This window comes from Pollachius pollachius (assembly GCF_949987615.1).
Source record: "Pollachius pollachius genome assembly, chromosome: 2".
Classification (NCBI taxonomy): Eukaryota; Metazoa; Chordata; class Actinopteri; order Gadiformes; family Gadidae; genus Pollachius; species Pollachius pollachius.
Genome location: NC_136935.1, coordinates 46,617,335 through 46,634,020, shown reverse-complemented (window position 1 = coordinate 46,634,020; position 16,686 = coordinate 46,617,335). Strand labels below are relative to the sequence as shown.

At 46.3% G+C, this 16,686-nt stretch overlaps 2 protein-coding genes across 2 annotated transcripts; both read right to left on the bottom strand.

Moving 5' to 3' along the window:
• Nucleotides 1–1,413: 1,413 nt before the first annotated feature.
• Nucleotides 1,414–6,276, bottom strand: LOC307071083 (sarcalumenin-like; the record flags this gene model as incomplete). Its single annotated transcript, XM_079729959.1, has 7 exons — nt 6,256–6,276; nt 5,280–5,369; nt 4,862–4,957; nt 4,159–4,275; nt 3,569–3,802; nt 2,652–3,001; nt 1,414–1,920 (listed from the first exon to the last, which is right to left on the bottom strand). Exons 3-7 carry the CDS (start codon nt 4,950–4,952, stop codon nt 1,414–1,416), a joined length of 1,299 nt encoding a protein of 432 aa, XP_079586085.1. The 5' UTR covers nt 4,953–4,957; nt 5,280–5,369; nt 6,256–6,276.
• On the bottom strand, nt 6,227–15,113 carry LOC307071395 (uncharacterized protein; the record flags this gene model as incomplete). The annotated part of the gene is made up of 2 exons (XM_079730375.1): nt 6,227–7,761; nt 15,056–15,113. 2 exons carry the CDS (start codon nt 15,111–15,113, stop codon nt 6,227–6,229), a joined length of 1,593 nt encoding a protein of 530 aa, XP_079586501.1.
• Nucleotides 15,114–16,686: the final 1,573 nt, after the last annotated feature.

Sequence of the window (16,686 nt, the reverse complement as noted above, 5' to 3'; positions counted from 1 at the left end):
AAATGTAAATTTGTATGAAATTCGTTTTTTTTTTTAGGAATTCACGTCTTCTCGTTCTGGTTGAGTGAAGGTGACCCCTGCTGGCCACGGGTTGTTTTTGCACGGTGCATGGCTGGCCGATTTGACACTCAACTATTTCCCAAGGATTCGATGGTAATGCTTGTTAATTGCTGCTTGTTAATTCAGCCAGCGGTTAAGGCTAATAAGCAAGTATCACTATACCCAGTATACATCAATACTTATAACAATATCAACCAATTACTGGCATAACATGTGGCATGTATAATAAAAAGCCAGCTGAATAAGGAAAATACTTTAATTTGAATATCACTACACAGTTTAGGCACGTAGGATCATATTGAATGCAATAAATATTAATTTAATAATGCACTGTCACAGCTAGGATACTATGCTAAAATCATAAAACAAACATTAGGAAGACACAGAAACACACATTTGCATTCAATAATACATTTTGTGTTGCTCGTATGACAGTGTAATAAACAGAGCTACACCATATAGGAGAGCTAGCCTACGGCACACAATGATTGACTGATGGGAAGTGTGGTTTATTCAAGAATGCTCCAACCACAACCTGTCCAATAAATACTGAAATGAAAGACACTGAATCAGAAATCTCTCTATAGACAATGGCTTGAAGGCAAGAAACACATTTAATGGTGTTTCAAGTGATGGGGTTTCTACCATGTTGCATACGTACAAAAAAAAAAACACAACCACCCTAAACTATTTTGAAAATACACTGATGTTATTGCCTTATCGTGATGATTATTCATGGATATTGTTCATTGAAATATTTATACTGCGACAATTCTCCCGAGAGTAATCGGTCTCGACCAGGTTGGACGGGAGAACGCAAAAGAGACAGAAGATATTTGTGACATTTAACTTGGTAAATTGTGAAATCAAATAAAAGGTGTAATATTCCAGTACTTTCATAGTACCATTCTCAACCAGACTAGATCTCTCTCTCTCTGTCTCTCTCTCTCTCTCTCTCTCTCTCTCTCTCTCTCTCTCTCTCTCTCTCTCTCTCTCTCTCTCTCTCTCTCTCTCTCTCTCTGTCTCTCTGTCTCTCTCTCTCTCTCTGTGGCAGGCTGATGCAGCCATAAGCTGCCAATGCAGTGCTGGATACAGGACAAAAACCGATGAGAAGAGGAAGGATCACTCATGACTCTCTGATCCCAGGTGTGCTGTAGCCATACCGGCCCCTCCTTGGTTTCCCATCTCTGTGGCCCCAGTCATCCCAGTAGACAAATACAGTGACCAGGGGGGCGGTGTCACCCGTGTGAAGCGTCTGGCTACTGTCCTTCTCCCTCCATCTTTCCTTTATTTTCCTTTCCTTCCTCTCCACCGCTCTCCTCCTCTCTCTCTCTCTCTCTCTCTCTCTCCGTCTCACTGTTTCCGCCAGCGGTTCTTGGGCTGCTCTGTGCAGCCGGCGCCTTCGCAGGTTCCGGGCAGCGGTGGCGGGGCCGCCGTGGCCGCGGCGGGCGCAGCTTTGGCGGGCCCTGCGGACATCCTCCCCACGCCGCTGAGCAGGGCCGGCAGCTCCTCGGTGATGGCCTTCTCGATCTTCTCCAGCAGGCAGCCCCCCGACCAGCTGCAGTGCTGCGAGAGCTGCTTGAAGCCCGACATGGAGTTCACCCCGAAGAAGTCCTGGTAGGCCTCCTTGGCGGGCAGGTCGAACTTGCTGACGTTGGTCTTGGCCAGGATGGACTTGAAGATGTAGTACTTGTCCGGGTCGGACACGATGTCCTGGGTGACCTCGTAGGGGTCGCTGAACCAGCCCAGCTTCTCGCCGTAGGTGTGCAGGTAGCGGTCGACCAGCAGCGCGTGGATACGCACGCGGATGGCGTGCTGCCGGATGAAGGCGATTTTGTTCTCCAGCTGGTTCTCGATCACCTGTGGTCGGGTGGAGGAGATGAAGAGGAAGTGAGTGTGGAACAAGCAGAGGGATGAGGAGATACAAATAGAGAACAGGGACAATAACGAGCGTCAGGACATTAAAATGGCTTCATGCCAATGTTATTATCATTGTCTACATGTGTAAGAGTGAGAGACTGCTCAGTCTGGTCATATTATCCAATCATTTTCCCTAATAGCTAACAAACAGGAAACGTAAGTGGCCTGCATTGTTCACACTATTGTCACTCAGACCACAAACTGTTCCTCTTATTCACCCACACATGCAAATCCTACACTAACGACGGCTTATGCAAATCATCGCAGAGTCAGACGGCTAACCATGCTTGATCCGTTCTTTATACTAGAGAGCCTGGTGAAAGGTGACCCCTCAGCACCTTCGGTCAAGGGCTGAACGAACTTTAAAGGCGACATATTATACCACCAGGTGTGCGCTTGATTAGCCATGACCAGCCGTTTTGAAAATCGGCCTCTTCTGACATCACAAGTGGGCGTGTCCACCTAGATGTGTGCTGGATAGATCGGTCTACCAGCCAACCCAGTGGACTGTAGCAAACGTTGCTCGTCTATCCGTCACCACACTCACACCTGGTGGTATAATGTGTCAACGTTAAAACACAGGCACGTCGGCGTCGGCGGCGCTGATAAGAAGACCTCTGAAGGGTGCGTCTCGGGGCAGGGGGGGGGCGGGGTTGGGGAGCCGGCCTCACCTCGTTTAGATCCTCCAGCAGGGAGATCTCCTCCTTCATGAAGAGCTCTTTGCTAGTGTCGGGGGCGTAGTCCTGCGGCCAGAAGGAGCTGACGTAGACGCGCGGGGGCTCGGTCACGTTGATCAGGGGCGCCATGCTCCAGAACAGGGCGCCGTACACCCGCATCAGGTCCTGCCGGGCCAGGTTGTCCGCCTTGTTGAGGATGATGCGGATCTGGGACTCGCGGCCCTTCATCTGCTTGAAGAGCATCTCCAGCTCCCCGCCCACGTCCAGCTTGGTGGGGTCGAACACCAGGAAGATGAGGTCGGCGCGGTCGATGAACCACTGGCACACCTCGTTGTAGGGGTAGCCTGGAAGAGGAGACGACCGGGTTAAGGACTTTCAGTGTTTTTTCACTGTCTCATGTGATCTCGCTGTGGGATCTGTGTGTGTGTGTGTGTGTGTGTGTATGCACACACACACTCACCTCTCTCCTCATGAACACTCTCCTCACCAAGGCCTCTGTCACCCGTCTCACCTCTCTCCTCATGAACACTCTCCTCACCAAGGCCTCTGCCACCTGTCTCACCTCTCTCCTCATGAACACTCACCTCATCAAGGCCTCTGCCACCTGTCTCACCTCTCTCCTCCTGCACCACACTCCCCCCCCCCAGGCCTCTGCCACCTGTCTCACCTCTCTCCTCCTGCACCACACTCCCCCCCAGGCCTCTGCCACCTGTCTCACCTCTCTCCTCCTGCACCACACTCCCCCCCAGGCCTCTGCCACCTGTCTCACCTCTCTCCTCCTGCACCACACTCCCCCCCCCCAGGCCTCTGCCACCTGTCTCACCGCTCTCCTCCTGCGCCACACTCCCCCCCCCCGCCCAGGCCTCTGCCACCTGTCTCACTCCCCGCCCGGCCCCTCCCACCCGTCTCACCTCTCTCCTGCTGCTTGCGGTTCTCGATGATCCCGGGCGTGTCCACGAAGGAGACCCTCTCCAGCAGCGGGTGGGGCATCTCGATGCCCACCAGCTTCTCCAGGAAGCCCTGGCCGAACTTCTCAAGGGGGGAGAAGGAGCGCGAGCTGTCGGCCGCCATGACGATTCCCTCCACACTGCGGAACTTGTCGCCGTGCATCACCACCGTGTACTCGGAGGTGGTCGGCTCAGCGCCTGCCGGGGAAGCAGCGGTCATCGTCTCCGTTATTAGGGGTTTGTGTGAGTACGGATATTATGAGGAGACGGTACGCATGTTCAATTGCACGTGTGTTGTGGTATACAGCACAAGAAATGCATGTCATCATATATATAGAACTCTATTCCTTCTTCCGAGCCACACAAGCAGCAGAACAATTAGCATCTTTTGTTGACCTAGTTTACTTGTCATTGTGAAATATGGAGGAATATATGGCTATTTTTGCACCTCCACTTGCAAAGAATGGATGGAAATGATGTGTAAAACAGAAACATATGAATGGGGCACATAGAGAGCAGCAGGTAGAAAGGACATATTTCATTTCTATACATACCTGTATAGAGTTCCTGGGTGCTGCTGTGCAGGCCGAGCAGGTAATTGATCATGGATGACTTGCCCACACTCCAGGGACCCAGGAACAATACCATGGGCTTGGATGTGATCTCACCATCTGTGTGTGTGTGCGCACGCGTGTGTGTGACAGGGAGATAAGCAAAACAGCATATTAAAGAAACATGTTATTTTAATGTAATTTTTAATCTATTTGTTATGGTTTAATTATTTGGTTGTTATACAAACTATCCACTTTTTCTCCGTGTTGCACAACTTTGTTTTGCACTACCACGATACACCACATGGGGGCTCACAATTCACACAGAGAGCAGCCCCCTACTATATTATGACATCATTTGAGCTGCGGTTTGTCGGCCTGGAAGCCTCGCATTTTTTATAAATTATATACAAATAAAGCAACTATTTATGACGTTCAGACTGATTTAGGTTGTTAAATATAGCTATTTGCGGCTTTAGCCGATAGATCAGTGGTTATTGCTCTTGAATCATGTTTTCTTTTTGCTTTCAAGTATTGTGTTTTAATTAACGCAAATCATCCATGAAGTAGGCTGCTCAGCATTGAGGCCTGCATACAAATATGTGCTAATAGAAAAGATGAATGCAATTAAGCATTGTTTTCAATTCTCATCCCTCCTGTGAATGATGGAATTAAGGTCCACTCGAGTGGAGGGAAGTGAGCCTACCTGACACCTGGTGCTGCCTCATTTCATTGTACTTGTATGCATTTTCCATGGGCTTGATGGCGCTGTGATAAATGCTCAGTAGCTTCTTCATGGCAGCTATAGAGAAAGAGAAGTCATGGTCAGGAATACATGTTGGAAGCCAATTGTTTGTGTTTTGGGATCTTTGCTAGTCCAAAGTAACGACACAAACATCTGGAGAGAATCATTTGAAAGGTTCCATTTATGTATGTCTGTATGCATGTAAGTATGTTTCTATGAATATGCATATATGCCTATATATATATGCACAGGGAGATATATATGTATACAGTATATATATATATATATGCATGTACTGTATGTATGTCATGTATGTATGTATGTAATGTATATGTATCTATGTATTCAATGTATTCAGGACTCTTCTCTCTCAACCCACCTGAGAACTCCGCGGATGGCTCGGAGGAGGTCAATCGCAGCGTCTCGTCGATGTGTGTCCTGTCTCTGAGTTGGCGGCCCTCTCTGCCGGCTGAGGGGAAGCACACCAGCAGAAACAACATCAGCCAGGTCCTGGGGTCTTCGTACCACCCTTGCATTAAGTAAGAGGCAAGGCCATGAGATGGCGCTAATTGCATGGAATTCATGCCGTAGAATTAATCTCTGGCTTTGTCCAAAAGCCGCCCCTTGTCATATGCGTAACATGAGTGGTAATTATTTGATCCGGTAAAGCTATGGGGTCATGGCTGGCATGGGTACAAAACAGACTGCCCTTCCCACCCCCTCTTCCCCCTCCCCACCAGGCAGTGTTTGGACCCGGGCTGAGTGACCAGACCATCTGCACTGTGTGCCGGCCTTGCTCTTATATCACACTCCATCCATCTCACTGTCCATCCCTTTCTACAGCTATTTTCAGTGGTCTATTTCTGTGGCCCAGGTTATTCCTGCATGATGTGCCTCAGGACAAACACACACACACACACACACACACACTCACTCACTCACTCACTCACTCACTCACTCACTCACTCACTCACTCACTCACACACACACACACACACACACACATACACAAACATACTTTTTTTTTTACAGTTCAACAACAATTCAAACCCATTCAAAAATAGACACTTTGTAGTAGGACCATACTTGGCGCCAAAAACGCGCTTTCAGCCTCTGCCAGCATCTTTTACAGCAGGCATGAGCCCCCTGGTGTCATGCAATGGGATGTTTTGAGCTTTTCTGATTGCAGCAGCACAGACTGCCCAAGACCCATTGTGTATTAATGGGATGAGTGCGCTGAGCTTTAAGCAGAAAAGGGTTGGACATTACCAGTAACCCATCGAGCTCTAGAAACTCTGTGCTCAAGCTATATATTTCTATATTTCTTTAGAATTTTCTTGTTGTTTTGTCCGTACCTTTAACAGGTTTCGCCTCTTCACTCGTCTCCTCCACTGGGGCCTCCTCCACTGGAGCCTCCTCCACTGGAGCCTCCTCCACTGGGACCTCCTCTACTGTAGCCTCCTCCACTGGGGCCTCCTCCACTGGGGCCTCCTCCACTGGGGCCTCCTCCACTGGGACCTCCCCCACTGGAGCCTCCTCCACTGTGACCTCCTCCACTGGGGCCTCCTCCACTGGAGCCTCCTCCATTGGAGCCTCCTCCACTGGGGCCTCCTCCACTGGAGCCTCCTCCACTGGAGCCTCCCCCACTGGAGCCTCCTCCACTGTGACCTCCTCAACTGGGGCCTCCTCCACTGGAGCCTCCTCCACTGGAGCCTCCTCCACTGTGACCTCCTCCATTGGAGCCTCCTCCACTGGAGCCTCCTCCATTGGAGCCTCCTCCACTGTGACCTCCTCTACTGGGGCCTCCTCCACTGGAGCCTCCTCCACTGTGACCTCCTCCACTGTGACCTCCTCCACTGGAGCCTCCTCCATTGGAGCCTCCTCCACTGAAGCCTCCTCCACTGTGACCTCCTCCACTGAAGCCTCCTCCACTGTAGCCTCCTCCACTATGGCCTCCTCCAACGGGACCTCTTCAACAACCACGGTATCTTCAACCACCTGAGCCTCCTCCTCTGCCACCACAGCTGCAGAGTCGTCCAGAGGCTCTGGAGTAACCTCCTCTACAGCAGCCTCTGGTTCTGGGATCAGTTCCTCTGGAGTCACTTCAGGTTCTGGGAGGACATCTGCTTCTGTCACTTCTGGATCCTCCAGCAGTTCAGCCTCAGGTTCCTCCTCTTCCACCTGTTCCTCAAGAACAGCCTCAGAGATGGCCTCTTCATGCACAGTGTCCACCACGAGATGATCAGGTGTATCCTCCTCTTCTGCCTCAATGGCCTCAGCTTCCTCCTGTGGTTCTCCACTGATCGGTTCCTCCTCAGTGTCTTCTCCAGCAGCTTCTTCTACATCTTCTTCATCTTCCACGTCGTTGGCTTCCAGCTGTTCCATCACTTCTTCTTCCTCTTGGGCAGCTTCTACATCTGCAGTTTCCTCAACACTAACCTCCTCCATCTCCCCCTCCTCAAGCTCTACGGCCTCTTCTGTGGACTCTGACAGGAGATGTTCCACCAGCACCAACTCCTCATCCACTACCAACTCCTCCTTGGAGGCCGCCTCTTCCACCCCAATCTCTTCTTCACTGTCCAGTCCTTCAATGGAGACATCTCCCCCTGCAGCAGCTGCTTGTTCCTCCTCATCCTCTTCGGAGGCAGGTTGATCTTCGTCCTCTACTTTCTCCAGAGAGGGCGGGGGGTTGCAGGGCTGACAGAGTGTTCTCTCTGGGGCGGGGGTGTCGTTGGAGGAGGTCTGGCTGCCATGCCCCTCTGTGGGGGGGCATGGGCAGGGGAAGGGCTCCACATCAGCATGCTGGAGCTCTAGCCCCCTCAAGGCATCCTCATCATGACTGGAGACCCCATCGAGGAGATCTGTGGAGCAGGGGCGATTCTAGGTTATGACTTTTGGGGGGGCTCAGCCCCAGGAAGCCACAGGGGTATATGAAGTTTATCTATCGATCCAACGCATTGTATATTTTTGAACAGTCTGCTTGTTTATTGTCAGAAAAGCACATACCTTTTGTAACAGTTTAACCTCAGTTAAACTCATATTACCAATGAGTATTTCATCCCAGAGGAAAGGATTAAGCACATTTTGGCTAGTCTCTTGCTCTTAAAGAAGAAATAAATTGTTTATAACTTAATCTTTTTATCGGAGCTATAGACAACACTTTTGTAAATGTAGTATTATGTAGTATTATATTATCCATGATTTTTATTTTGTCCTGTCCAAGATTTTTTTATTCCAAGATGCAAAAAAATCAACAAGTACAACATGTACTAGCCTAATACTATGAGAAACAGACAACTATTTTGGGAGCACTGAATTATGTTGTCTCAGTTTCAGGGACCCATACATTTTTATAAAACTTCTGTTGCAAAAAAATCGAGTCTAGTACAACATTTACTAGACTAATGGTGTGTAGCATGATAAGCATGAATAGGCGCAAGGAGCAGAAAAAGTTGACAAGGTGCTAATTTTCAGTAAAAAGAAAAACGCTGGCGTTATTTTATCAGCTGAGGGATTTTTCATTGCCATAACAACGTGAGCTAATCAACAAGTACAACATGTTCTAGACCAGTTGTTCTCAATTATTTTCTGTCATTCCCCACCTAGGAGACAGAATTTTTTACGCGCTCCCCCTGAATTGAAATAGCCTACTATTGAGAACCTGCTAATATTTATTTATTTATCTGTACAACACCACTGTATAAGTTGCTGGCACCAGAATTCTGCATACAATCACCTTATTAACAAAATAGATTAAAACAATTAGCTGAAATAACATCTGCAACAACTTAAAACAATTTCCAAGTTCAGTTTATTAACTCAATTTGTAACATTTAAACAAGACTGCTAAGTCTGTTTGATCTCAAAACAGAGAAACAAGAGCAAATGATTTGTTTGCATTTAATTCAAATATTGTAAACAGTAAACATCGGTCACTTGTCAGCTTCATCAGCTTATTCCCTTTCAAAATAAAAAATTGTTCATCTTTCAAGCATGAATAAAGACACTAAATCCCTCTGTCATGACTTTGTAAAATCAAAATTCTGGTAAAACTTCTGACCATTGGTATTATGTTTATTTAAAATTAAAATTAAATAAATAAGTAACTTATATAAATAAATACATACATTTATAAATAAGACAATTAGTCCCCTCTGCCGCTCGTGCCGCAAATAGATGAAAGCTATTTGCAAATTGTTATCACAATGAGAAGTTGCTTTCTAAGGGTCGGAATAGACTTACTGCTAACAACGCCCCCCTTGGCGTTGATGATGCCCAATTATTTGGGCATCATCAGGATAGGGTCATAAGACTATGAGCGAAGTTTGGTTTGAAGGCCTTGCAGAGATAAGAGCTCACTTCCTGTTTGACGTCCCCCAGAGGTCAAAGGTCCAAAGGTTTTACACTTCATATCGTATGGGTATCGTATGGTTATAAATACTCAACTCTAGTCAGAGTATAGTATTAACCGTTCAATGACTCCTGTACCATTTATACATCTGAGACACATAAAAGTCAGATAGTGTATTGAAAAATGTTTTGTAGTATTAATGACTTGACGATAATAAATTGTTGACGCAGACCCATAGCAACACAACCACAATAACACAATAACTCCCATTCACCAAAGAACGTGGCTAAAGCAGTTCATTCTGTTCATCCATATTCTCTCTGCTCGATATGTTTGGTTGTTGGCCGGAGTACACTCAAGCTGCATGATAATCTAACATTCATGATGACGTGATTTGCCATCATGTGTTCTGGAAGGGTTCCACCATATCAATGTCATGGCTGTTCTTTTGCCTTTAACATTGAGGACAAAATAACGCGTCTTCAGTAGCAGAAGTTCAGGTTAAACAGCATGTGTGCCACATCAGCCTTCAGAGCACATTTCGTCCAGATTCTCTAGTCACATGTCGTCTGCTTTCTTCTAAAACGTCTATTTCTATTGTGTGTGAGGTCCCCTTCTTGTTTTTAGGGCTGTGTCTGGCATGCACTGAATCATCAAAATGTTCCATGAAGAAGAATGCCTGTGTTTTATACTCTGTAAAAACAAGTTAATCCTATTTATCAACCAAATCCCCCATTATGGCGTTGATCGCTTTGATTACCAATCAAAACCATACGCCATTTGCAGTTGGTTTCCTTCCCTCTCTGACTTCCATTAAGGAGTGAAGACCTCCCTGATATTTACCGGCGCCTTGTGCCATGGCCAGGGATTGCAAGGTAGGAAGTACATTATGATCGCTGCATATACTTGGTACATCGCTCTCTGTTTCATCTCACACTGCATCATAAGTGGACCGGATACCTAAACCAGATTGAACCCAGAGCCCTGACCTTTTGCACATTTAATTGAATTAGGAGTGGGAGAGAGAGAGAGAGAGAGAGAGAGAGAGAGAGAGAGAGAGAGAGAGAGAGAGAGAGAGAGAGGAAGAGGGAGAGGGAGAGAGAGGGAGAGGAAGAGGAAGAGTGTGTGAGAGAGCGCAAGATAGAGAGAGAGAGCTTGCCAACTCGATCTTCTGCAGACTGTGAAGCCTCTGGAGGGACAAGCGTGTTATGTGAGCTGAATGTATTTCTGAGATTCATATTACAAGCCAGAGGAGGCGCTTCGGTTGAGACTCAGTCATGCATTTCACACCTTCCAAAGCAGTCAATTAAGGGGGTTGCTCTCAGTAGATCCATTGCTCCCAATGCTCCCAAATCTCCAAATGTTGGTTGGAGATTTGTTTTGTCACTGGTAACGCAAGAAAAAGTGCTTGCAGAGTCAACATTGAATCGTAGAGAAATCAATGATGTCAAGGCAGTCGAGTCTTTTCGGTTAAGTATACCTAATGTAGACCTTGGCCTTTTGGGGCAATGGCCAATGTGTCGTACATATATATATAAATATATACAAATACCCTGTATATATAAATACTCTTGAAACGATCTTACTCTAGTCTACAGTGTCAATGAAACGTTGGCAAAAGAAGCTGGCGCTACTGACATATCTATTTTAAATGTGGCGCTAGAGATGCCGAGGCTTAGGAACCGAGAGCTTTGGTGAAGATGAGTCACAGAGGTCGTGACACGGGGGGCTGGGCTGGACAGAAAGCTTAACACTCTTGTGCTCTGCTGCGTCCATTCCCTCCCTGACAACTGTGTTGTCCTATTCTGGGGCCTGATTCACTCCCCAAAACATCTAGGGGCCCTGAAGGTGCCTGCCGATCCCCAGTCGGGATTCTGTTGGGGACCTCGTAGCCCTACCGTCGGGCACGTCACTGAAATCATCACATGTCTTTGTACCTGGGAGTGCCAACCCCCGTCTAACTCTCGAAGCCGTTGATGTTAACCACCAGTACTTTGGCTGACAGGAGAATGTCAGAATGAGCCTTGTGGAATGTCATTGGCAGATGGGCTTTTCTTTGCCCGTTTTTTCCATCCAGGTCATTTCATCAGTACAAACAATGGATACACTTCAAGCCAACAAACAGCATTTAGTCTTTAATAAAATGCCCAACACCTTAACCACTATTGCAGACATAAACAGACATCAACTCTTCCAAACTGGCATTCAGTGTGTCCACAGTGGCCCACACATTTTAAAGACCCTGCTCATAAAACTTGTCTCGGCGGCGAGACTCAAGTGTACCCAAGTCCATAATGGAGAAACTATACAGGTATCTGAGGACTTGAGCACTGATATTGCCCCTGCTATGTAGGGTTTGATGTCGCCTGCACGATTTGGATCTGGTCCAAAGCTGTAGTGCTATTGCATCTCACATCCCACAACCCGAGCTGCCGATACTGCTGCCAGCCGGTCAGGCGTGTGTGGATGAGACGGCACTACCCTCATAAACTGACTAGGCATTACAACACCCACCCCTCCCTTCTTAACTCCCACTTCTTAAAGGTGGAATATTATACCATCGGGTTTGAGGGTGATTAGCCGCTACAAGCCGTTTTGAATATCTGCCTCTTCTGACATCACTAGTGGGTGTGTCCACCTAGATGTATAAGGGAGAGATGAGCTACGTTTGTTGCAGTCCGCTGGGTAAGGCGGTAGTCTGATCTATCCAGCATCTACACATCTAGGGGGACACGCCCACTTGTGATGTCAGAAGAGGCAGATATTCAAAACGGCTTGTAGCGGCTAATCACATTCACACCTGGTGGTACAATGTGTCACCTGTAAGGTGCATGTCGTTGAAGAGGAGTCTGCATGTCTAAACTATGATGGATTTGTTCTATAGGGTTCCAGGAAACAGTGTAGAAAATGGTGTTCATTCTTCATGTTGAAATAGAAATAGTTTCATACTGATAAATCATCAGTGTCTCTCATGTGATGATGTGGGACAAATAACTTTGCTCACCTTGGCGACATCAACAATATTTCAGGGGGCTTAGAATTGTCTCATCTCATTGTGTCAGTGCTTGGCATGTGCAGGGTTCAACCTGAGGGTGAGATCCAGGTGTGCCAGGAACGTCAGTGCAAACCAGATGGCAAATGAGAGTGCAAAAATTATACACAGCGACACTAAGTGGTCATCAGCAAAGTAAAAAAGGGTCACTGCTCTCCCACTGCTTGTGGGGGTGGTGACCCGGCTTGAATACGAGTTACAGGTTTTACATAAAGGGGAGGAGGTTTTAAGAAGTTTCTCTTAAGTTTTGATTTGTAAGTCAATTGGTTTTTGCAAGGGGTATGATAAGGAATGAGCTGGACTGCATGCGGCTTAAGGTTGCTTCTGAACATGTTATTAACCCTTCCACATCTGAGCAGAGCTTGGATTGTTAATAGCCATTCCGGTGCTGTATATAGATGGGTGGAGTCCCCATCAGCACCCTTTTCCCATTGTGAATTCAAAACAATGTAACCAGCAGTTGGTAGTTCATGTGGTGATAGCCACTACATGATAGTGACTATCACCACATGAACATAGCTTCATTCGGTCACATTCAGTTTACATGGATGGCAGAATGGAAAGGGCTTGAGTAGAAGAAGTACGAATGCACCTAGGATGTTTCTGAATCTTCCTGCTTGCCCGTCGATGTGTCTGTCTAAAGGTGCTGAGAAAAAAAATCCACACATTCATTTACTTTGTTGTCTGTTTCCTCTTGAAAGCAAGCAGGGAAATGACAAACGACTAACACATCAGAGTTTAACAACAGGAACATAACCTGTATGTAATGTGTATGAACCTCCCCGGCCCTTGCTGCCCCCCCCCCCGCGCTAAGCCTGTAAAGCACATGCTATGGTCAGGGGATGGAGGGGGACAGGTGCCGGGGTCTCTTGGTTCTCTATGGCTGAACAGAAATAGTCCACACTGATTCAGAGGAGTGAAAAGGAGGAGGGATGGGCCTTTCATGAAGACTGGGAGCCCTGCCTCCAATGGAACCACACTATTGCACAAGTCCCCTGCAACACCCCCACACAGCTATATATAAAACAATAGAATACTCTTGTCCCATCCACTAGGTCATCAGAGTGGAGTCAATGAACACGATGTGTGTTGATGGTGAATTGAGTTACATAATCAACAATGAGTTATATAGAATATTACATTTTTTCGATAAAGGGACATTCGCAACTTGCAACTTTTTGTTTCAAAATGGTATTCAGAAATACTTTAATTCTGTACTGGGGCCTTAACCGAAACAAAATACAGAAAGACAAAATCATATTGATGTATCACTCAGAATTCAGCACACATTTTATTCGTTGGCAGTGCAGCTGGTTCGCCAGCTGCATTAGCTCAGCAACTTGACAGGCATGTGCAAGCACAATGTGGAGAGAATATGTGAATAGTTTACACAGGTTATGCCTGTGTTGATTTGTAGTTTGATGTGGTGTCCGGCCCTTAATGTCCGCATATGAGGGAAAGGACTGTCCATGTCTGGCTTTAGTTCATACAGTGTTCGGTTACTATGCCCTTTGACATGGGCCTAACACCTGGCTATAGAAGCCCACCAGGACCAAAATATACCAGCACAAGGGCAGGCAAGGGTACCCCATTAGCAAGCACAAATCGAAAATACAAAATGCACTGCCAGCCTCACCAAAAGCCAGAGAAGTTTCTGTCCTCTACTACCCTCATTACAGTTGCCATAACTAGAACTAGATACTTTAATACGATAATCCACAATCCACCAAATAATAAAAGTACTGGTAACCTTTTACCAGTGGGGTGTAAGGACACTGGGAAATTCCCCTGTCCGGTCATGTGCTACCCAGATGCCAAAACCCTCAGTGACATTTAAATGCAGGCTTGAAACTGCTAAGCAGCCAAAGTCACAGGAAAGGTAAACAAACCTAAAAGTATTCAACCACCCTCTGCTCTGCCTGGGTGTAGCATGGCCTTATCACAGGTGGTTACAAATTGCTGTGAGTGAAATCACCTCCATTACCATCTATTAGTTAGTTATATATTAGTTGTATTAGTATTGCTCTTTGGCCTGAGCCAGGTTTCGGTTTATCAAGTTGGAAACCTGGTTTTGAATTCTGCCCTGTGACTCCAGTACTGGTTAAATACTGGTGACAGTGACGCCAATCATGCCTCAAGGAGGTGGCTGGCTAGCCCTGGTATTTCCTCCTCCACTAGTGCTCTCCAGCTGGTATTTCAACATACAGTAGCCACAAGCTGGTAGAATACTTAGCAGTAATGAATCTTTCAATGTTCAACAAGCATGTTAACAAACTGTCCATAACTTTCACCATTTCAAGTGTGCAGAGTACAAAATGACATATTACTTCACGGACACTGGTTAAAACACGGCCTGATTGAAATACAGTCCTTTGTCAAATCACACCGTCAATTCAAGATTATTCAAAAACGAAGCAGATGATACATCCCTGGCATACCACAGTTAAATAGCTCTGAAACAAGAATGAGTGGAAACACATCCAACAGCCCAGAAGGAAATGACAACAGCTGGTGAATGAATGACTACATGCCCTCAAAACGGTTTTCTACCATAAGTACTACTTGGCAGACCTTGGATCCTCTGGCATAGAATAAAAGATAACCAGTAACCAGCTAATGCTATCTTTCAACTCCATGCCATTGACTTTGAATACATGATAACCAGTTGACCTACTGCCCTTAATCAATCCATCCACATAAGCCGTCCATCATATCAGAGTGAATGGTGCATTAACAAGTCAAAAATCCATACCTGCAGAAGCAAGGACCAGCAGTAGCGCCAGGCAACTCACAGAGACCAGCCACTTCATTCTGTCTGCCAGAGGCCTTTCCCAGAGCCTGTCTCGCTATATATACTACTGGCACATAATGTAAAGGGTAAGCCAGATGAAGGGGAGGGGCACCAGCTGCCGCGGCCGTGCAGGACATCTTGTGTCCAGAGCAGTTGGCTGGTCCAATCAGTGGTGTCAGACAGCAGCGATGGAGGAAGTGTGATACTGTCGGGGGCAGTGGTAGCGTTCACAGAGCAAGCTTGAAGGGAAACAGTAATGGTGACGAATTGTATTCCTCAACGTCGTTATGGTGCCTTCACCAAAATGTGTGTATCAATATAAAAATGTGTTTTTTTTGGCCTTCACCAAAAAAATGTCATGTTTTATTAATAAGCAAAACTGTTCTAGTAGCTTTACACAATAAAGCAGTAATTTGTTATAAACACTCCCTCCTAGTGGTTGTCGAAATATTATATATATTTATATATATTATATAAATAAATATATTATAAATATATATACAGTGGCATCGTTTTTTTCTGCGAGCACATTAAACAGTACAGTACACCAGAATTATTTAGAAAAAAAGTACAAATTTTATTTCTTTTTTTTCATCCTTATTAAGGCCTGTTTATCCAGGTTTTTATAAACAAAATATAACAGCATTTATATGGACCAGAACAGGTGAACAAAAATAAATCAGAAATATTAAAATGTTTCCTCATTTCGGAGGAATGAGAGATAAAACAAAAAGAAGCAGAAGAACAGCTGCTCAGGTTTTGGTAACGGAAAAGAGCTTCTTTTTTTTTTTTTTTATAAATGGCAAAAACAACACCTTCGGTATCCTTGATTGGGGCAGCATAAAACATCAAGTGCTTCATATCAATCATCTTGTATCTGGCCCAAAGGAGAGGAGTGCTGCCACACACAGACACGTTAAGAGGGAGCCATCACCGCCCCAGCCTCAGCCCTGACTGATAAATTTGAACATCTCTCTCCAATAAAGATATAAAACAGGCTAAGGCTACGCTTAAAATATGTACATAGAATCTCCCACCTCTCGTGGTTTTAAAGAAAAAGGGTATATAGTATGACAGAGAAAAGCATGACGGGCCCCCCAACCGCTGTGAAAGTGGCCCCTAGCTGGACCGACGCCCACACGTTGATGGTGAGACATGGAGACGTAGGAAGGAAGCAGCCCAGGCTTCCAGGGGAATGAGCCATGACCGATCTATAGAGCACCTACTGACGTAACCCCCACGAAAACACGCAACGTGACATACATGACCAAACAAAGAACGATAAAGATTCAATTCATAAATGGAATGTTTACAGCATCAAGTCAGCGTATGAAAACAGGAGCGATACACGGCCACATTTCCCGGGCGGGATTCCAGTCGGGCAACGGAGACGCAGGATAATAAGGGGGGGGGGGGGGTTCGATCAGGGACAACAGAGTGCGTCTGCTGTCTGCAGGCGGGGGGGAAGGGGAACAATCTCAATTTAATTTTCACTGAGCAGACGAGACAAATAAAAACAAGAACTATTTAACGGTGCCCTTTCGATAGGTCCACACCACCCATTAAAAGCACCTCTTTCACCAACCACATTT